The following is a 22,094-nucleotide window of genomic DNA, read 5'->3' as shown; positions in this document are numbered from 1 at the left end:
TTCATTGCAGAAAGTCCTATTATTAGTTGGGGGCTGGGACAATGGAGGTCCCAAAGGCACCTGCTTTCATGAAAGCGAGAGAAAAGCCCATAAATCCTGGAGGATCCAGCTGCCTCACTCCGGGTATTGTTGGCTTTCATAAGGAAAGGGAAAAGCTATTTTTCTTTTCAAAGGGGGGGAAAATCGTATTGAGTCACTGGCCACTGATGCAGGCGCGTAAAATAATCCCGTTCTGATTAAGCGATCATGGAGCTGGAGGTAATCAATGTTACTTTTACAGCCAGGAGTGTTTGGCGGCCGTGACGGGAGGGGGGGCACAGAGGAGCGCTGTGGGGGCTGGAGGAAGACCATGAGGATAAACCCGGAGCCTTATTCACCCCAAGCCCTATTCTCTTGGCTCCCTCCCCCTCCGTGAAAGAGCATAGTTTCAGCTCGTAGGGCCGGGGAGTGATGCCCTCATCCCACTGCAACCCGCTGGTCCAGCATGGGAGTGCAGCACTCCACAGAGGTGATAGGGTGGGCAGCGGGGTCTGAAAGGGATAAATCCATCCCACCGTCATTGTGCATCTAGGACCCCTGTGCCCCTCCCACATCCCTGCTCTCCATCTGTACTCTCCAGCACCCCAGTCCTTGTACTATCTGGAACCAGACCTGGTGTGTTCCTGCCTCTCTGGGCAGCCCTAATCAGAACCTGTGTCCTAACCCCATCCGGCTGTGTGCACACCCCATGGCTTTAACCTGCTCCTGGGCCAAAGAGACAGGGTGCTCCCTGCAAACTGCCTTGAGCACATGGCTGTGACAGCACTGCCACCAATGAGTTAATGCCAAAATGCTGGGTATTTTGTTTGTTGGTTGTTTTTCTCCCCCCCTTTTATGGCAAGCTGGAATAACTGCCTTTCCCAGCACTGTTGTGCATTTGCCCTGTAAACCATTGCTGGGCTTGGGCAAGAGCTACCAGGAAGTGGTGTGTCCTGCGGTTACCACGGCTTCGAGCTCCAGGTTGAAGTCACGAGGGCCCATGGCCAAGGTCCGAGGCAGGGGTGCCCCTAGTGCTGAGCCCACCGAAGGCACTGTGGGGCTGTGCTCTGCCATACAGGCTCTCTCCTAAGGGAAGGAAGCAGCGCCCCCAGCCCCGACGTGGTGCGGGGCGGGGGGAGGGGGCGGCGCACAGCCGGGTTCTCGAGGGGAGGACAGATACAGCTTTGGTAAGAAAATAAAGAGGGGAAACGGTTAAAAAGAAAGTAAGTCGTAAAATGCGCTGCAAGGCCGAACTCAAGGGTATGATGAAGGGTGCCTGCTCCCCTCACTCTTGGTTAAAACTCCAGCAGAGCCCAGGAGACACTTGTTCTGAAGGTAGAACAACTTTCCCCTCCAAACTGCGGGGCGGAGGGGGGAGCGCCGTGTTCGCGGCGCTGTCGTGAAGCACCGGGTGCCCCGCGGAAAGGGAGGTTCCCCCCTCCCCGCGAAGGCGCAGAGCTGAGCTGGGCTGAGCTCCCCCGCCACCCTCCGCAGCCCCCGCGGGGGCTGCACAGCACGCACCGAGCAGCCTCGCACTGGTTTCCTGGATTTCTTTATTATTGAAGTTGTGGCATTATTTGCAATGGCAGTGGTACAAACCGGCTCAGGAACCAGTGAAACAGAGTTGTCAAGTAAAAGTCTAGAAAATATTTTGATTCATAGCTACATCTTGTGAATGCAAAAAAAAAAAAATAATCCCACTATAAAAATAAATTTACATTTTGTAAATAACAAAAGCAAATATAGTGCCCTTTGGCTTAACCAAAAGAAAACAACAACAAAAAAAAACCCTATTGGATGTCGAAGTTATCCACATTTCTGACATAAATAGAAAATATAAGTTAGTATAACTCTTAAAAAAAAGTTTTGTACAAATATACAGTTGCTTGTTTCGTTTTCTTTTTCCTTTTTTTTCCTTTTGTTTGCACTGAGAGCTCAGCAGAGATTAAACATTTCCATATAAATGACTTTTAAAGCTTTTACACTTCTGGCCAGTGTACTCAACATTAGGCATAGTACATTTCTATATAACACGTAATACATTGCACAGTTGTACGTTAACACTGCTCCGCGCGGCCGGCGGGCTCCGCTCGGGCTCCGCTCCGGCTCCGCTCCCGCTGGGCGCCGGGGGGTCCCGGCTCGCCGCGCCGCCCGCTCCGAACCCCGCGCCTCCGGGGCGCCTCGCCTGCGGGGGCGGCGCGCCTCTCCCGTGGGTGCCGTAGTGCAAAAGTCTGGCGGAGAGAAAGGAGAAGGAAAACAATCAGAAAAAAACAAAAAAAACAAAAAAAAAACAAAAAACCGGGAGGAGAGGAATGAAGAAAGGAAGCGCCCGGAGGGCGCGTCGCACCTGACTCATCGGAGCAGCTTGCGGGGGGTCTGCTCAGCCGACACGGCGGCGGGGGGCGGCGAGCAGCCGGCGGGGCGCTCCGCCACCGCCTTGGGCTCCGCCGGCCTTTTCCTCCTCGCGAAGAAATCTGGATGGTGGGCGGAAAGAGAAGGGGGTGCCCGTCAGCCGACGCGGCGGGACCCCCGCAGCCCCCCCCAGCGTCCCCCACGCACCTGTGATGCGGACCGTCGGGCCCCTCCGGCGGAGCCGCGGGCAGCGGGGCGCGGCACGGTTCTCCCGGCTCAGCCGCCCCCCGGGGCCCTTCGCGGCGGCGGCGGGCGGCGGCGGCGGGGAGGGAGGCGCCCGGTGGAGCGGGACGCGGTGCTGCCCCACCTGCAGCGTCTCCCGGTAGAAAGCGGGCACGGCGCCGCTATCCACCGCCTCCCAGCGCAGGCGGCCGGGCCCCGGCAACGGCGTGTCGGTGTGGAAGTTGTAGTCCCAGCGGCGCTGCTCGTCCTCCCCCATCTCCCGCAGGCGGTTCCGCAGCTCCCGGCCCAGCTCCTCGTGGTCCACCGGCCCGAAGAGGCTCCTGCAGACGGGGCTGCGGCCGCTCCCCACCAGCGCTCGCCAGGCAGACAGGCGCTCCAGGGCGGCGGCGCCGGAGAGGTGCACGTTGGACATCGCCGCCGGGGAGGACGCGGGCTGCGATGGGGCGCGATGAGGCTCGCTGCCCGCCCGCCCCCCGCCGCTCCTCGCCCTCCTGCCCGCTCGCCGCTCCGCCCGGCCCTGCCTCCCACCTCTGAGCGTCTGCCCCCGGCCGCCCGGGCTTTTAAACCCCGCTCCCCGCGAGGGTGAGCAAAACAACTATTAGCATAATAGTATTTCCCCGCCGCCGGCCCGCCGCGATTGGCGGGACCCCCCCCCCTCCCCCCCGCTGCCCCCCGGCGGCAGCCCTCCTGCCCGCGCCCTCCATTGGCTGCGGCGGGCAGCGCCGCATCGGCCCGGCCCGGGGGGGCGGCCCCGGCGCTGGGCCGGCCCCGGGGGGCGGCCTGGAGCTCCGCGCCCGCCGCCGGCCCCGCTCCCTTTGTCTGCCGGCGGCCGCCGCTCCGTTCTCCCCAGTCGCGGGGGAATTTTTGCCTCCTCTCCGCGCTGCCTTTTCAGCGCGTTGAGGGGCGGGGGCGGCGTTATTATTATTGTTATTGCTATTTTTATTCTTCTTCTTCTTTTTTTTTTTTTTCCCGAGAGGTGTCGCCGGGAGGATTTTCAGCATCCGCGGGGGAGGTGATGCTGTGTGGAGGAAAACGGGATCGTTTCTGGCTCGGGGGTTTATTACGCTGCTGCAAAACAAAGCGACGCTCTTCCAGATTTCAAAACGAGCTGAAGACTATTTTTAAAAACAGGGCTTCTCAGCTGCATGGAAGTAATAAGATGCAGCTTTACTGAATACATAAAAACCACAGCATTTTCCTCTCCTAACTTTTAAAACCCACATAATACGTGTTTGTTCGCTGCAGATGAACTAATCTCGCTATTGTGTTGCCGGGGATCAGCTGGCTTGTGCTTTACATTTTCTGCAGGTCACTGCAATCATTGCCTTTTGTTGTTTTGGGATGGAGGAGTATGAAAGGAAAGGGAGGGGGAGCGTAATTGACACGGTGCTAAAATTGTGCCGAGAACATCATTGTAATTTCGATGTGCACCTCGGAGGCTTGTTACCACGGGGAGCTTTTCATCTGCTAACAACAAGGCAAAAGATGGACCTTTATTGCTCTTTGCTCTGGCTGTCCATATACCTGTGGTTCTTGTCTCTTGGAAACTCGAGCCCTTGAGCAAAGACAACTTGGATTTCCCCCCCCCCCCCCCGAGGGAATGAAATTAATTTTAAATCCTAGGATCGTGCTGGCTGTGCGGAGACTGCCAGGGCTGGAGAGGTTGTAGCTTTAGAAACGTAAGGGCAATGGTGACCCCAGGCAGGTGTCACTTTCAAGAAGAGAGACAATAGTCTTTGCACCCGTGAAAAGCCCTTCCTTTCCCCCAGCTGGGCCAAAATAAGTCGCCTTCCTTTGTGCTTTTTCCACAGTCAGCCCATGTCTGTGACAGAGCTGCCCTCCTGCACCGCTGAGGGCACTAGCCCTTGCCCTTGCCATCCATACCAGTGGGGAGCCTGGGGCAACCGGAACAGCTCCTGCGGGGGGCTGCCAGATACGTATAGTATCCTCCAACGGTGGTCCCAAAGACCATCTGCACCAGGAGACACACCAGCATTGTCTGTGTTTTTGGACCCATGGACCTGAGGTTGGCCATGACTGGTGCAGAAGTGCAGAGAGAAGGTTACAACCTGGCTTACAGCACAAGAAGGGTCTTTCCATGCTCAGGCGGATGAGCAGCGAGACAGCAGGTTTGATCTCCTGAAATCCTTTTCAGATGGCCATGAGGGTAGGTGGGCTGCTCAGCCAGGTTTGTAGCCTTGAGGTTGAGAGAAGAAGACACAGTGAATGTCTTCAGGGTGCAGATTCTGGCTTGCTTCCTGGGCAGACGCACTGTCATCCCTGGCAGAAGACTGCCAACCCATGGTACAGACAGACTACTCTCATTTTGCAAACAGTGGTAGCACAGGTATTTTAGAGTGTGTGAAGCCTTTTTTTCAAAAAAAGCTACCAGTTTTGTTGTGGTTTTCTCAACAGGTACTCTTGGTTTTCTGTGTGAGCTGGACCACAACCTACCAATGTGGCAATTTTATGTAAATATTACCATATTGTCCTTTCCTTCCCAAAAGGGCCTTTTAAGGTGGCCATGTGGAGTTCTCCTTGCCCAAAGGGTATAATTCAGGGAGAAGGTATTGAGAAGACTCTCCTGGTTCCTCAGCACTATAAGAACATAATCTTAGAAAGCAGGAGGTGACCATCAGCTAGCAAGGGTTCAGCCAGGTAGAGAAAGGGTGGATCCTGGGCCAAGCTGTGATGCTTGGGGAACGTGCTGAACATGACACAGCGTTCAGCTGAGACTTCTCTCAGCAGCCATCAGGCACACCTTTTGGGATGTAGGATGGAGTGGTCTATATGGAGAAAATGCCTCGAGTTCCCCAAGAAACCTGCTGAAAAAGTGCCCTGTATTCAAGACGCAAAACAAATGGCAATGGCAGGGTGCCCCCAGACAGGGGCTTTTTGTGAAGAGTCCTCTCAAACCTGCTGCCATCTTCCTGGGAGAGGTCAGTGGATGCCTTTCCTGTTTTCAGTTTAATACATTCCTGCAACACAAGCCGAGCAAGCAAACTTGCCTGCTATTCGCAAGATGTGGGCGTGCCCTCTGCAAAATCCACAATGTGGTCCTTCCAAACCGTTTTCAGAGGTTAGCCAATATTTACGCAGTGCTTGAGGGATGCTAGGAACTATGGTTTGAACAGGGAAGTTTTTTCAGGGGTTGCCTTGTGCTTGAGGCAACTGGGAGGCAAAGCAGCTCAAGTTTGAGGTTAGCAGCTCCGTTTTTTAGTTTGTCTTCCTCACTGCCAATGCTCCCCATCTCTTTGGCTTTTATTTTGTCCCATTATACATTACGTTTTAAGCTCCTGGTGGTAGCTTGGGGACTTTCTGCTCATAGTCACCAGTACTAGCACTGTCTGTGCTTCTCTTCAGTGTGGAGATACAGAGCATCCAGCCCTTTTGAGGAGAAAATACTGCTTGCACAGAAAGATGTTTTTAATTTAGTGAATTCGTGAACTCTAAGGTCACAGGGGTATGTTATGATTCTCTAAACCAGCAGTTTGCCTAACATGAGCCACAAAATCTTACCCAAGAGCTCCTACCACCAAGCCCATTAGCTTCTTTAGAAATTCCTGCTCCAGAATACTGAGTGGCGTAATTATCACTATGGTTACAACAATGCCCCATAAGAATGAAACATTTTTGCTCAAAATATCCAAGTCATATCTGCTTATGTCAGAAAAAACAATGACTTTAACTAGGGTGTATTCCTGCTGACAGCACTGCTTCCAAAGGGAGAAGTGAGGGAAAGCAAGCTCCTTTATGGCTTGTGCACCATTGCAAAGGGAGTGTGATTGCAGGAGATTTATTGTATTGCTGTTTGGAAGGAGTCCAGGTTGATTGCCACAGCCAGGACTGAGTCTAATAGCTTGGCAGATAGGGGAAGAGACGTCCTTCCACTGTAAACCAAGCAAGGAGTAACCAAAGGAACCTGACAAGGAGTTATGAAGATAACAAAAAAGAGAGCCTAGGCACTGTTGTTTTGATGGTTCTGGTTGTTTCAGAGCTCCAGGTTAACCTCTTCAGAAGAGAGGGTCTGGTGAGATGTTTGTGTATGGAAGCGAACAGGTCCCCATGACATGGTGCCACAGAGGAGCACTCCTCAGGATCTTAGGGTGTCTCAGGGTGAACATCTGCAGGAATTGATCTCAGTGTGATTCCAGACAAGAAAACCCATTGTTGGACCCCTGAGACTTGAAGGTTTGTGCCTTATTCCCTTCTCATTTCCTTTAGTACAATGTTATCATATACACTTAATGTTTAACTCAGGATTCTTCAAATGCTGTGTGATCTACATGAAATTACTTCATTTCAGAACATCTTAAATTCCATAATTGCTTCAGCAAAGGCACAGACCAATAAACACTGGTATTTTTATCTCCCGCACACTTCTCTTTTACTGTGTGCGTGATCACAAGCAATTTGCAAGTTTGAATTTACACCAGTAGCAATTTTGCTTGGTTCTTTGGAATCATGCTTAAATAAACCAATTGCAATTAAAGTTCAAGTTAGCACAGACTGCCCAATCTTCTCACTGAGGCTTTTTCACCAGTGAAGTGATGCTTTGAATTATTCAAGCCAGTGTACATTCAGAATTTTCCATTTCTTGACATGGCCATAAAAAGTCAAATTATTAGATTTGATAGCTTGGCAAAATCACAGTAGTTGAGGGGTTAAAATGGGAAAAGGTAATCTGGACAGAACGCTGAAAAAAAATCTTTTAGTTTTAATTGTTTGAATTGCTTTTTGTTGCATTCTCAAAAATATGCCAAAGCTAACATCTCAGTACATGGTTTATTTCATTTATTTTCCTTTATTGTTTGTTTTATTACCCTTTCTGTTCTTGGTTGTTAACAGAAGAGCTAGCCTTGCTGTCCAGCTGCTGCACATCGTTAGAGGAGCACAAAGGTAGCAGTGAATTTATCCTAATCTATTGATGGACTTGCTAGTGCACTAGGGACCATTGCCATTCTCTCTTCACAATCTTCCTTTTCTCTTTCCATCGTGTTGTTTTACTAGATGAAGTCCACTCACCATCTGGCCCTTCTTGATTGATTGGAAGCCTGACTGGTTTGTGGGATGCTCTCCATGAACTGTGGTGTGGCGAGCCTCACCAAGACTGCGCTGTTAACTTGGAAACAAGCTAGGAATGGCAGGTACCAAGCAACCTTCCGGGCTCGTATGTGCCTGTGGAGGGTGACTGTTGCTGTCTGTCTGTGTGGTCATATGTGGTGGCAGTAAGATGTTCTATTTATTTATAGTCCTCATTTTTCTGTTGGTATCATTTCTGTGAAAGTTGTGCTCTATGCTCATAGTACGTTCGTTGCCACTCTTTGTATCAAACAAGAGGTTTGCATTTTACTTGTTTTGACTTTCCTCTTGCCTTTTGTCTCGATCCATGATAATATTATTTTTGGAGTAGTTTTTCATGGGTTATTTTTACTTTCTGTAGGGGGGTGGTTGTGAAGAGCCCATTATACAGGTTTTATTTTTGGTTTCATGGTTTTTTTTAGTAAACAAACGTTTATAATGCTGATAGTCTTGCACCAGTCCTGGAGGAGATGATTCATGGCCTGGACTGTTGCAGAGGGGTGCACCTGTTCCAAAAACAAGCCCAAAAGCAGCCGTGAGTGCATCAGGAGTGTCTTCACATGGATTCCAGTGAACACCTAGAGGAAACAAAATTTAAGAGTGCCAACCTCTTCCGCCCCCCAACACTAGGAGATTCTTGAAATACGACTATGAAAGCAACAGACTTGCAAGAAGTAGAGAGCATCCAACGAATCCTTATGATAAAGGCCTTAAAAACAGTTTAAAGGGAGAGTAAATGAATCCAAGTCTTAATTGCCCCAGTCATCCCCGCCCCCGGCCATCCATTCCTGCCAGCTCCCGCGCTGGCTGCAGGCGTGGTGCAGGCAGCCGAGCTGACCCACAACTGACCCAGGCAACACCTTTATGCTCCGACCTTGCCCTCCCTCCCGGTTTCTGCACGTTCCCGCCCCTCTTTTCTCCGCCGCTCGGCGGGCAGGGCAGCGGAGGCAGACGGAGCCGCCGAGCATCCTCCCCCTGCGGCAGCCTCTGCCGGCACAGCCGGGCCGCGGAAGAGCCGAGAAGCTGCCCCGGGGCGGGGGAGGGCTCGAGGCCGGGCGGTGGCGGCTGGGCTGCCCGCGGGGTGTCCCCTATGTGCGAGGCAATGGTGCCCTCTAATGTTGGCTGGGCTCGCCCCGGTGTCTCCGCTCGCCCCCGGATCCCTGCCTGCGCCGGTCTCTCCGCTCATACCCGGGTCCCTCCGCTCGCTCCCGGGTCCCTCCGCTCGCCCCAGGGTCCCTCCGCTCGCCCCGGGGTCCCTCCGCTCGCCCCGGGTCCCCGCTCGCCTCGCCGTCGCCCCGCGGCAGGGGTGAGTTTACAGCACGACCCTTCACCCCTCCCTTAGGCACTCGCAGCCTTTCCGCATCTCGGTCCCCCCCGACTTTTCCGTGATCGAGCTCCCGAGGATGTCTGCGTTTGACTTGGGATTCAAATGCCGCCCGAGGCACCGCAGGAGCTCCTGGCTGGGCTGCGCGCAACGAAGGGTTTCTCTCCTGGCAGATCACCAGGAAGGCTCTGGGTGAGGTTTGCAGCCGTCGCTGCTCCCCGCACCGCCGTCCTGCAGCCAGCCCAGTGCAGCTCAACTGAGAACAGGTTGATGAAACGTGGATTTTAAATCTTCAGGGTGAGCGCAGTACTTCTCGAGTAATAAAATATATCGTAGCCATATTCACCGTCCTGTAAATTTTTCAAGTTGCTGAGTCCATATGACTCTTGGACAAGATTTATTAATAAAAGAATGCATTCACTTTATTCCGTGAAAATTAGGGTTACAGTGTAGCTTTGCAACCACAGAATCATAGAATGGTTTAGATTGGAAGGGGCCTTGAAGATCATCTAATTCCAGCGCCCCCTGGCATGGTAAGGGACACCTTCCACTAGATCTGGTTGCTCAAAGCCTCATCTAAATCTTTCAGATTAAAACTCTTACCCCTTGTCCTGTCCCTACACTCCCTGATCAAGAACCCCTCCCCATCTTTCCTGTGTGTCCCCTTTAAGTACTGGAAGGTCGCTATAAGGTCTTCCTGGAACCTTCTCTTCTATAGGCTGAACAACCCCAACTCTCTCAGCCTGTCCTCATAAGGGACGTGCGCCACCCAACTGATTATCTTCTTGGCCCTCTTCTGGACCTGTTTGAGCAGGCCGGTGTCTTTCTTGTGCTGGGGGCACCAAAGCTGAACACAGTACTCCAGATGAGGTCTCATGAGAGCAGAGTAGAGGGGCAGAATCACCTCCCTTGACATGCTGGCCAAACTTCTCTTGATGCAGCACAGGATATAATTGGTTTTCTGGGCTCTGAGTGCACATTGTCAGCTCATATTCGGTTTTTCATCCACCAGTACCAACAAGTCCTTCCCCACAGGTCTTCTCTCAATCCCCCTCACTGCCCATCCTGTGTCCATGTTTGGGATTGCTCTGACCCAGATGCAGGGCCTCACACTTGGCCTTGTTGAATTTCATGAGGTTCACACAGGCCTACTTCTCCAGCTTGTTCTTTTGGATGACATTCCTTCCCTCTAGAGTATCAACCACACCATTTGGCTCAGTGTCATCTGCAAACTTGCTGAAGGTGCACTCAGTTCCACTGTCCAGGTCCCCAACAAAGATGTTAAATAATAGCGGTCCCAATACAGACCCCTAGGCAACACCATGCAACACTGGTCTCCAGATGGACATTGAGATGTTGACCACAACTTTTAGAGTGCAACCCATCCAGCCAATTATCCACTAAGTGGTTCACCTACCAGATCCTTGTCTCTCCATTTTAGAGGCAAGGATGTTGTATGGAACAGTATCAAATGCTTTGCACAAGTCCAGGTAGATGATGTCAGTCACTCTTCCCTTATCCATCAGTACTGTAAACCTGCAACAGAAGATCACCAAATTTTTTATGCATGACTTGGGCTTGGTGAAGCCATGTAGTCTTTCATCAATCAGCTCTCTGTTTTCCATGTGCCTCAGAATAATTTCCAGGAGGATCTGCTCCATGATCTTGCTGGGCACAGAATTGAGGCTGACACGCCTGTTCTTCAGATCTTCCTTTTTGCCCTTTTTAAAAAATGGGTGTTTTGTTTCCCCTTTTCCAGTCACTGAACTTCACCAGTGTGCCACAACTTTTCAGATATAATGGATTGTGGCTTAGCTCAACGGTAGCTCAATCCCTGGAAGACCAAGAGAAGGAGATGCACTTGTAGAAGATGTGGACCTCAGGACACATACCTTGTTTCATGTAGGGTTGGCATACCTCAGGGAGACCCAGGAGCTTTGTCTCCTTTACATCTTTCTGTTGCTGGTTCCCCTCCCTAAGAATAGGTGGCAAAGTAACATACTGTTGTAGGATCTGGCTGTTCCTTCTCTCACTCCTAAAGATGGATTCCCTCTTCTTATTTGCCTCTCCCTTGGGGCTTGTTCCCTCCTTTCACTGTGATGGAGTGTTGAGATATCATGTGATGACACAGCACGATGAGATAATTTCTCTCCCCTCCCTTCCCCCCAGCTTCTTGTTTGTGTTCTTTAATTAATTTATCTTCTTGCCTACAGCTTTAAATTTGCTATTAATGTAGTAACTTTCTGAAGACAGAGCATTAAAATTCTATTTGCTCTTAATCTTGAAAAGCAATCATTTTATGATCTCCTTGCTAGGTTCATAGCATTAATTTTGCTGCAAGCTTTGAATGTAGACCAAACATAACCCAGTCAGTGGTGAGCCTGCAAAGGGAGTAGTCTGATGATCTCCCTTGAGGGAGCCCATCACAGTCGTTTTACAGCAGCTTAACTGTAAGAAGGGTGCCCTGCCCACAATATGGTATGTATTCCTACAGAGCAGGGATATAATTGTACCTGGATCCAGTAGCACACTATAAACATGTTTTGTCATGCAGAACAATTAGTGTTGTGACTCATTGATCGGAGCTGAGCCTATGTTATATATGCGGCAGCATTTAAGGATTTGTATGTGCCATCCAACAGCAATCAGCACAAATCCCACTAGCGTTCAGAATCCCGCAGATGCAAAGAGGGACCAAGTACCATATCCTCTAACAGAGCAGAGGAGGTGGAAGTCTATGTGTAGCACTGGCTTTAAGTTTTTTTTGTGGTTTGCATTACATCCACCAACACAGATATTTCTTATTGAGCCAGTTCTTGAGTTTTAGACAGAAGCTGAAAGGACCTGCTCTCTTGGGTAGATGGTAGAGGCCAGGAGAAAGCTATGTTTTTTTTCCTGCTCTGTGCCCAGGTTGAAAAATCATCAGGTCATTCTGTAGCCTTTAAAAGTTACCCTTATTTTCTGCTTTGCAACTTCTTGCAGGAGCTGTTGCTAAAACAAGTTTGTAGGGCAGCAAGCTCCAGGTGCCCAACCCTCAGTTTCAAGTAGGGTGAATTTTGGACTGAGTAAGGACAGGAGGATCGGGCATGAAGAGATGCATTTGTAACCAACTCTGGATTAAACTTTAATTTCATAAATGTTCAATCAAAGACACACTCTGATGCTGTACAGGATAGTGGGTATCTCGCTGTCCCCCAGCAAGCATGCAATCACCCATAAAGGCATTTCAAAATGACATGGTACTAATTTTTCTAGTGTGAACCAGGAGCTGCATTCTCAAACGCAGTCATGATCAAGCAAGTCTGAAACAAATGTTTTCCTAACAGCAAAAGCAGAAGCAGAGCTGGATGAAATACCTGAAGACTAAATCCTGGCAGCATGGAAATGAGAGACAAAATTGCCAGTGAATTGGGGTCAAAGTTTCAGCCTAGAACCAAGTGATCCAGATCTTGCAGCTCTTCTCAAAGTAAAAATGAGTCAGCTGGTCATTGTTAGTATTCAAAGGGAAATGTAAACCAGGTGAAATCCTTTAAGCTGATAGTGGCCAAGTGGTAGTGAGTTTGCTCTGGAAAGAAAAAAATATCTGAATCTGCTATGTTTGTGGAGTCTCATTGCTTTCTAGATCAAATGCACTTACTTTGCAAATGGGAGAATGGATTTTTTTTTTCCCAATGGCCAGCTTGCAAATTTAATCTAGACCTTTTCTTTTTTGTGCAATTTAAACAAGATTATCTGCTGACCTGCCCCTGCAGTCCCAGTGAGGTCCTCAGCCCCTCTGTAGTCCCGTGGCTTCCAAGGGTGCCTGTGGCAGGATTCAAGGTAGTTGCCACTTCACATGTGCAGAGCTGGATGAATGTGGCAAATTATTTAATTGCCAAGGCTCAGGAGGAATATAACCCACCACTCCTCTGGCTGTGCTGGGCAATAAATAAAGAGGATAAATCTTTATTGTTTCACCTTGAAGGTAACCAGAAGCCTGGGTAGGGCTGCTGAGTAGAATGGTGTGAGTTTTAATGGGAGCTTCCAGGACTCCGCTAATGTAGGAAAACAGGAGAAACTTCTTCCTTGCACACTCCCTGGGGTAGTCTGACAGAAATAATCCCATTTCTGTTCCATAGGACATTAGGAAAATGTGCTGGGATAGACATTGGTTTTTAGCAGCACCTTTTCTCTTTCCTTGTTTCTAATATCCTAATTATTTGCAAAACGCTCAAATTCAGCTGCTGCTTCAGCAAGACTGGTTGTCAACCAGTTTGCGCTGAAAATTTACAAAACTTGCTTGATTTCTAGACAAGCCAGATGATGGATCCTGGTTTTAGTGCATGGAGACTTCCATGTAGGGAGTTGTGTGTTCCAGAAACGGAACACATGAACTGGGGAGCAGAGATCCAGTGAGTTCTTCTTAGGTTATTTCCACTCTCTCCAGAGTGTGAAAAGATTAACAAATTCCAAATAGTACTGGCAGTGGCAAGCCTAGCCCACAATTCTGCAGGCATTGCTGTTTTATGCCTGCCTTGTGTTTGGCTTTAGGAATGGCCTAGAACTAGGCAGTAATACCAGAGTAAAAAGCCTCAAAACCAAATATTGCAACAGAAAATTTTTAGCACATGCTGGTTGCAGCCGTCATCCAACCTTCCCATAAGCAGCAGCTAGCTCTGGTTGGGACTGGCAAAGTCTTGTCCTTTGGCAAGTTTGGAAGCATTAATTCCTTCTCTGTGCTCTTTCTGGGGCATGAATGCTTGGCCACTTCTTGTGGAAGGGTCTGGGTCTCTCCTTTGCCGATGCTAAGTCCACAGCAAGTGCTAATACCTCTGCTCAATGACAAACACTCAGGGCGGCTGTGATCCTGCGATTATCTTGGGGACAAGCTTTATTTTTTTTTACTTCTTTTTTTTTTAATAAAGAGCTTTCAGGGATTTTCTCTTAGGAAAACTTCTGTGTGCCACTCATGTCCCACTTTAAATTGCTCCTGATGCTGGGGTTAGATCCTAGCAGTGTGTGATGCTTGTTCTGATTCTTCACAAAGAGACAAATATAGTTCATAGTACCTGGTGTAGCTCCAGAATAATTCTGAAGAATTATTGTAAGTGATGAGCCTTTGAGAGAGCACTTTAAAGACACAGTTGAGCAGGTTTTGGGGTTTTTTTTGTGTGCCTGTGAGACGTACCTGAAGCATCTTTAGAATGCAATTTCATCCTTTGCTCTAAAGAAATACCATACCTATAGAGACTGAACTGGAAAGGAGAGAAGTGAATGGCACCATGCAGGTGCTGGCCTCATAACAGCAATGTTTCAGATGTCTTTGAAGTGGGACTTATTTGAATGGTAGAGTAGATTGACTGAAGGGATGTGTCTTCTAATCTTTTCCACTTCTTATCAATCTGTCCGTGCTAGAGTTGAATTCAATATTCAACGTCAGTTTAACTGAATTACCTTTAATTTTTTCCCCAGATCACTGTGGAGATTCCTGATATCCCACTTGAGAGGCATTAGTGGGTCTCCCCTATGACCTCAGTGCTAAGGAGCCCATGAGGAAATTCCATCTCTAGCAAAAGAGGTTTGAGTTCTTTTTGTCTGAGGCAAATACAAGCAGAGGGCAGATGGGAAGGTCGTGAGGAAGGATTGAGGGGTCTCCAAAGCCTTCTGATGGTTTGAACGAAAAACAGCAGTCTTGGGACTGTCGTTCCTCTTGTATACCTAATTAAAATCAAGATAATAATAATTATTCTCAAGTAGACCTGGCTACAGCCTTTATTGTCAATGCAGGGGATACAGACCTGGCTGGCAGACTGGATACTTCCAAGGGCTGGTGTCTTCCAGAGCTCTAAAAAATCTTATTTTTCCTGGGTGAATTGGATGATGGGCAGGAAAGTACTCTCTAACTTGCAACAGTGCAAACTTGGGGGTTTGATGTGACTTTACAAATCCAATTCAAGCCATTAGCTGAAATTAGGTGTTTGCTTAGAGGGACAAAAATAAGGACCTTGAGTGAAGTTTTGGAAGGAATTTAGAACTCAGATACATCAGTGGGTATCTAGCCATGTCTGCGTATTTCACCACTTCTGAGTTCCTGATAAATCCAGTCCTGTATGACTATTGACATCTTTGTCCCACCTCTTCCATTGATAGGCAGCGAATATCCGCAACATAGGGCTGGGCATAGGGGCAGCTGCCCCCTTTCATCCAAATCCAATTCAGGTCCCAAACCCATATGGAGAAATCAGGAGCCAAATGGAGCAAAACTAGGGGAAGACATGCATCATGCCTAGCCCTGAGCAGGTAAGGATTTGTCTGGGGAGGTAACATCAACCCTCCTTTGTGCAGGGAAGCCATGTCTGGGATTCATGCAAGGTTTTACAGCACATGCTTTGCCCTTCTCTAATTGCTTTATGCAGAAACATACATTAGCAGAAACACTGCACATCCGTATTTCGTTTGTGCAGTGTATAGCTTCATCGGAAGACTAAGCAACAGAGAGATTCTTGTTACATTTTGTTGCTGGTGGTCTCCCTAATGCTTGATAGTTATAAATCAGACAATTGTTTTATTCTGAAGACAGAAAAATGTTTTGGTAAATGCAGGAGCCTTGAGACTAGCTGAAAATATCTGGGGCTCCCATTGTGTGCAGAATGTAATGTGTGCAGAGGAAATCTGCAGCATTCCTACGGAAAACCACAACAAGAAGCCCCATACAGCTCCAATCAGTTATAATTCTCATATAAATTATAATGACTTAAATGTTATTTAAACAGCTTTTGCATTCCAGACATTGCTGCAATTCCAGAAGGTGGCTGTATAATACTGGCTGAATGAAATATTGCATATTGCAGGCTAAGTATGAGGCTTTATTTGTGTGTGTGTGTATATTAATTTTTGTCATGTCTAGCATATTCTTTGGCTACAAACATTGGACTTCCATCCATTATCCAGCAGTGAGTTGCCTGAAGGTCAGTCATGCCAAAATGCCAGTAAGCTGAAGACACAATCACAGAGGTGACAGAAGTATCCATCTCTTCTGTGCCATCACCATCACTTAGTAGTGTGTGCAGTTTTGCCTGGACCCTGCTTAGCAGCCAATGGTATAACCACACCTTTAATCGCAGTTCCTGACATAGATGGTCATCTCATACTTGCTTAGAACTAGTATGCCTTGAGCATTAAGAAAAGAATGGCAAGTCTGGGGAAGATCATCCCTTGCCTAGGAGAGAGCTTACCCACCAGACCTGTGCTTTCAGTATGGGAAAAGTAATTTTCTTCTTGCCAGTTCATCAGCATCCTGGCATAGCACACCACTAGAGGCTGGTGGGTGGCACTTGCTGGGTTTTGATGCCTTCACTTGAAGGAGAAGGTTGGTGGCTGCTCTCTAGACAGCGCAGCAGCCCTTCTGCATAGTATAGCAGCAGCTCAATGACACCTGAGGGGTTTCTGTTTGCCCAGGAAAAATTTTGGGGCAGAGGTGGGCCATGTCCATGGCAGTACTTGGGAGATGATTCTGGAGATGAGACCTCTGGCTGAGCTGAAATACATCCTAAGCAAGGTGCCACTCAGCCTGGGCAGGCATAAGAAGCTCCTGCCCCACCAAGGTCCTCCTGGAGCCGATGAGACTGGATGGGTACAAAGAACTAAACTTTTTATTCCTATTTGGTCATGTTATTCTTGGTGCAACTTTCCTGAGTTCAGGCCACAGGATTTTTCCAAAACTTTTACAAATTGACACTGTCTGCACCATCTGCAATTTTTTTGTCAAATTCCAGCATTTAGAAATGTTCTCTTTTGGTTTAATTTTTGTAGAATATTAGAGAAGAGTACCTGCCCTGTGGTTAAACAGTGGGACTGGAGTCCACAGGACGATGGAGTCTAATTTGAGCCTGTTCCACAGACTTTCTCTGTATTTTCCGTGAACTCTGTCTGTTAGGGTCGCATCTGCAAGACAAGGAGGATCTAATTCTTTTCCCTTGACTGAGTCTCAACCTCTGTTTGTGTTTGCATGGCACCAAGCAGGGCCTCAGTATTAGCTGGAGCTTTGGGGTTTTTACCATTAAAAAGTTAATAATAACCAGTCATATTTCAGATAAAATGTGATTTGCAGTTTAATATGCTAAGAAACAAAGACTTTACCAAAAGAATGAACAATGGCCTTTCCCATTTCACAAAATAATTTGCCAGACAGAATAAGCACACCAGCATTTTTATAAAAACAAATTATAAATAATTGCTTTTTGCAATTTAATACACACATAGAAAGAGCCAAAAGAGCTCAGCAGCCACCGGGAATCTGATTTCATTGCCGATTTGGACCGCCTCTGTAGTTTTTATGAAAATCCCTGAAGACTGTGCTATTTTGTAAACTAAACATGGTGGGTTTTTTTGCTGGCCATGTGGAATCTTTTTCCATTCATTAGTGAGCTGGTTTTGTTTTTGTTTTTGTTTTTTTTGTGAACACATTTAGACAAAGGAATAAATCAGTCAACAAACATGAGACATCATTTTGGAAATACTGGACTGTCTATGCTCTTATTTGCTTAACTCTATAAATCTTTCACCAAACTACAAACAAAACTGGTTCTCTCAGTATCGGGGTCAGGGGAAGAGAAAGATTGGTCCAAATCCTACAAATTTGGTTGTTTCTGCCGACCATGACTGGTGTTGAGCGGTTTCTCTTATTACAGCAATTCAGGATTCCCACTGTTGGGGAATTGCTTAGGAATATGTCTTCCTTTACCTCTCTTGTATTACAGAGCTAAAGAAACATCACCAACATGATAGAACTCTGAGGTCTTTTCCCTGTAAAAGGTTTTTATGTCTCTCTTTGGCTGAATGTCTGCATGCATCACTGGTTTTGTTCTAGTGGTCTCGTGATTCTTTTGCGAGGAGGGGAAGGATGCTCATAACTACTCATCTCATACCTGATTTCCCCTGGGATTGGGCATTCCTGGCACCTCGCAGCACACAGCCTGTAGAAATGTATTTTTTCTTTGCAAGGAGAAATGAAAGTTTTGCTGGATCCAAGAGACAGTGATTCCCTCCCTGGCATTCACAGCCACCTCTCGTGCTTGCCATAGGTATGGGTGCACACCCCCAAGGGCAAGGATTTGGGACTGAGCTGCACTGGAGCAGGATTTAGTTCATCCCATTGTGGTTTTTGTGTAGCTGGAGAAACCTGCCAGCTTGCATTCATAGAGGATTTGAGGCCTGAGAGATGCCTTTCGCTGGGCAGCACATCTGCACTCTATCCTTCTTCAAGGCTCTTTTGAGGCTGTAAAGCTTGTTTTGACTCTCTGCAGACAGGTGAATCCCACCCTGAATACTTAATTTTTCTACAGAACAGATCATATTAAGCTTCCTCTGTGAAAAAACACAGGTTGAGATAAGGATTTGGGATCTATTTACCTGCAATTTGTCCTCTGCCAATCAACATTTTCAACTGCTAGTATTGCTGTGGGTGGATTTCCCCTCCTCAGACACATGCACTTTGAGCTGGTCTTCCTAATTCCAGTGATTTAAGAAGGATTTCTGCCCAAGTAACATAAACAGTAAATCTTTACAATTTTTTTTTGTAAAGATATTCTCAGGTTTCCTGCTGTTTTTCCAGAGTTCAGCAGATGAATAGGCCTCAGGAAAGATACAGCATGGAAGGCATAAATATTCCAAAAACATTGAGAATAAGTGTCAAGGCTTAATGCGTAGCTAATGGCCTAATCGGCAGTTTCATCACAAGATGTTTATCTCCTTGTGTACTTTCACCAAAGTCTCCATGGAGTTATCTGTCCATTTAAAGTTTATATATCCTACCCAATGAAAGTAATTTCCTATTCATAACTTACTCCTTCCCAGTTTTTAAATTAACGCTTATTTTTAAAAGATGGCTTGTCAGTGGCTGAGCGCTGCCTGTGTTGCAGTTTGTCATTGAGCTAGAAGGCACCTCTGGATGAAAACGCAATACCAGCCTTTGCCATCTGTCATGAGTGGTGCATTATGGCTGCCAATAGAGATGAACCGTCCTCTAGCTGGACAGCTAGAGAGTGTTCAGTGGCATGTAGCTTGTAACAGAGTTAATCTCCATCATACTTTGGCTCCTGCAGATATTTTCAGATGGGCTTCTCACAGATTTTCAGCATGGGGGGAGGATTAGCCTGGTGTCAGTCACACTGGCTGTTTTTCATCAGTGCTCACGCTGCCAAGTTTAGCCCTTAGATCACGAGCGTCATGAGGTGAGATCGTAAAACCCAGGTGCTGAAAGTTGGAAAAGCCCAAGTTCCAGTGCAGAAGACCTTGAAGGAGGCTATCAAGATGATTTAGAGCTGCTAACATCTTGGCCAGGTTTGGAGAATACAGCTCATCCCTATGTCCTTGAGGCCAGGGCAGAATGGACCTGGCTTGGTTTATGGCTTTCAAAGGTGGCTTAAAACTGCCACCTTCTTCCTCTTGTCCTGTTCATGCCAAAGGGCAGGGATGGGGAGATAAATGATCCTGCCCAAAGGGACTATTGCTAGAAGAGGATCACTGAGTTTGGCCCAGGGCACTTTCGTACTTGCAGCCTGATCTGGGATTCTAAGGAGTAGGCTTTGGCAATAACTCATCAAGAGGCATCCAGTGACACACAAGAGCCAAGTCCAGTGATCATAGTTCATTCTTCATGTTCACCTCCACACCAGACACCAAGTTTAAGTTCCCCACTTCTCAGAACTGTGTCTTTTGCCTGAGAGGATGAAAATTAAACTAATTTTTTTAATTTTTTTTTTTAACTCCATTTCCCTTGTCAATGACAGGAAAAACAAGCTAAATCTGAGTGAGAGCATAAAAGGCTGGTTAGCTGTCTGCACTGCATGCCCCTGGCCCAGGATAAGACTCGTATCTGGTGGAGAGTGGATACATCTGCAAGTCATTGCTTCTCTCAGTTCCCTTTCTGGGATTTGTTTTCAGTTGCTGCTGAGACAAACTCACCAGTCAAAATACGGGTGCTTTTCAAGTCCAAGTCAGCAATGTTTCCCGTAAGCAGTATTTTACATTGCATTTGCATGAGTTGCTTTTTTGATTGTCTCAAAACCTTCATAAACAGGGTTCTGTCATTAATTTTACTCTTCTATTCAATGCTGGTAATTTGTACATTGTGCTTGTCCAGCACAAACTTGGGAATGACGATGTTGGTGCTGTGCTGCAGGACATTCAGAGTGCAGGCAAATCCATTGTTTTGCACTGAAATGAACCAAATGTTGAGCACTGATCCTTTGCTAAACTGGGATACATGCTGGGTAATCGTCTTTCTTCAGCAACAAATAAAACTTGTACGGCGTTGTGAGCTGGGTTGGTTTGAGTCCTTCTATTTCTGTGGGAAAGTCATTCTTTGAATGTGCTTTTTCTTACATGCTCTGGATGAGTTTATGAAAGGTTGTTTCTGTGCAGCCTTCAGTGATACGGTACCTACCCTGATGAAACATAAAAACTTTGGTCTTCCGCTTCATTTGTCAGGAGATAGAGCCTGGCAGCCCTTGCCAAATCCCAGGGTTCAGAGTAACATATGCTGAATAAAAACAGGTGCCCCGAGATCTTACCGTGCTAGGTTGGAAGCCTGGGAGCCCTGACAAGCACTCTGGATCCAAGCTAGCAAATATCTGCGTGAGTATTGATATGTCTGTGTCAGCCTTCATAGTGAGTCAAGCCTCCATTTCTGAATGGAGGCATTACTAAATTAGAGGGTCTCGCTGGCATGGTCACTGGCAAAGCCTCAGACTGGAGGTTCTGCATGAAACTTGAGAGCTGGATCAACCAAAACCTCAGGCTTTTCAACAACTTGAAAGTGGCAACAATTTGCCCCAAGCAGAATATCCACCTGCATCAGTGCCGGCTAGGGACTGACCAGACACACGGCAACCCTAGCGTGACAACTGTGAGTAATGGTGAAGACAACACTGCACAATCACCAGGAATAGGGAAAACCATGCAAAGGGCCATTTGAGGAGGAACAGGGCCTGGACATCCAGGGTAGTTCCTTTGCCTGGTGCTGGTGAGACTGACCCAGTGTTGGGTCTCCCAGTTCAAGGAGCATGTAAACAAACTGGATTGAATCCAGTGGAGGGCTATGAAAAAAGTCAGGGGTCTAGTCTACATAAACTTTAAAACAGGTGGAGGGAACTGGGCTTGTTCTGCCTGGCAAAAAGGAGGCTCAGGTGATTTAACAGACACATGCAACTTCTTGAAGAGCAGCTCCAGAGATGATGCAGCCAGACTTTTCTTGACAGTGGCAGAGATACCATGAGGGACAACAGCCACAAGCTGCAGCTTAAGAAATTTAGATTGGACATTAGGAAAAACGTCTTTCTCAGATACTCAGAGGGGGCAAACCTCTTTTCTTGGAGTCTTTCAAAGCTTGTCTAGAAAAAGCCACAGCTGAGCTGATGTACTCGAGCAAGAGGGCAGATTAGATCTCTTGAGATCCCTTTTACCACAAGTCCAGTGATTCTACAAAATCAGGGCATCAGGATCTCTGCTTTCTTTTTCTTTTTAAAATAAAGATAATGTTCAACCGGAACTTCTGGGCTTCCACAAGTAAGAAAACAAAAAAATAATGCCCGGAGCAAACAGACAAGCAAATAAATCCCTAAGTAGACAAGCAAGCAAGCAAACAAACAAAACCCCCAAAGGACAAACAACTCTTGTTTATCTAATTTTCCAGTTTTCACTCAGCCTCATGGTTTGTGTGGATTTAATATAATTTTTTAAAAAAATGTTTTCGGCATTGGCTGGTGATCTGCAGTCTGAGTGGAGTCACATGTGAACATTTGCTAGCTCACTCTCTCTTTAAATTTGCAACACTTGGTGAAGGCAGAAAAATAACTCAGCTAGAGGTGCTGATGAGATTAACTCTAACTACATGTAACACCTATGCTTTCAGGATCTGTATAAATCTACCGTGAGAAGCATGAGGCATTGGAAATAGAAGTTCTGCAATAAGCTTTGCTTGCAACCATCCAAAATAAAATCAAAGTGCCTTTCACGAAGAATAAAAAGTCATCTCTTCTGAGCTATCTGAGGCAATAAAAGTGAAAGAAGTGAAACGGTTAAAAGATTGAAGACT

At 47.3% G+C, this 22,094-nt stretch overlaps 1 protein-coding gene and 1 long non-coding RNA gene across 3 annotated transcripts; one reads left to right on the top strand and one right to left on the bottom strand.

Annotated features, from left to right (window-relative positions):
* Positions 1-1,531: 1,531 nt before the first annotated feature.
* On the bottom strand, positions 1,532-3,198 carry CDKN1C (cyclin dependent kinase inhibitor 1C). The gene is made up of 3 exons (XM_054068021.1): positions 2,578-3,198; positions 2,366-2,492; positions 1,532-2,249 (listed from the first exon to the last, which is right to left on the bottom strand). Exons 1-2 carry the CDS (start codon positions 3,023-3,025, stop codon positions 2,371-2,373), a joined length of 570 nt encoding a protein of 189 aa, XP_053923996.1. The 5' UTR covers positions 3,026-3,198; the 3' UTR covers positions 1,532-2,249; positions 2,366-2,370.
* A 1,160-nt stretch (positions 3,199-4,358) lies between these two features.
* LOC128852328 (uncharacterized) lies at positions 4,359-8,472 on the top strand. Of its 2 annotated transcripts, XR_008450089.1 has the most exons (4): positions 4,359-6,804; positions 7,462-7,512; positions 7,624-7,760; positions 8,118-8,472. It is a non-coding gene; the product is annotated as an uncharacterized LOC128852328 (long non-coding RNA). The 2 variants fall into 2 exon arrangements; XR_008450088.1 differs by having other exon boundaries at positions 4,359-7,512.
* Positions 8,473-22,094: the final 13,622 nt, after the last annotated feature.

This window comes from Cuculus canorus, chromosome 5 (assembly GCF_017976375.1).
Source record: "Cuculus canorus isolate bCucCan1 chromosome 5, bCucCan1.pri, whole genome shotgun sequence".
Lineage (NCBI taxonomy): Eukaryota > Metazoa > Chordata > Aves > Cuculiformes > Cuculidae > Cuculus > Cuculus canorus.
This window is presented reverse-complemented; position numbering and strand designations above follow the sequence as displayed.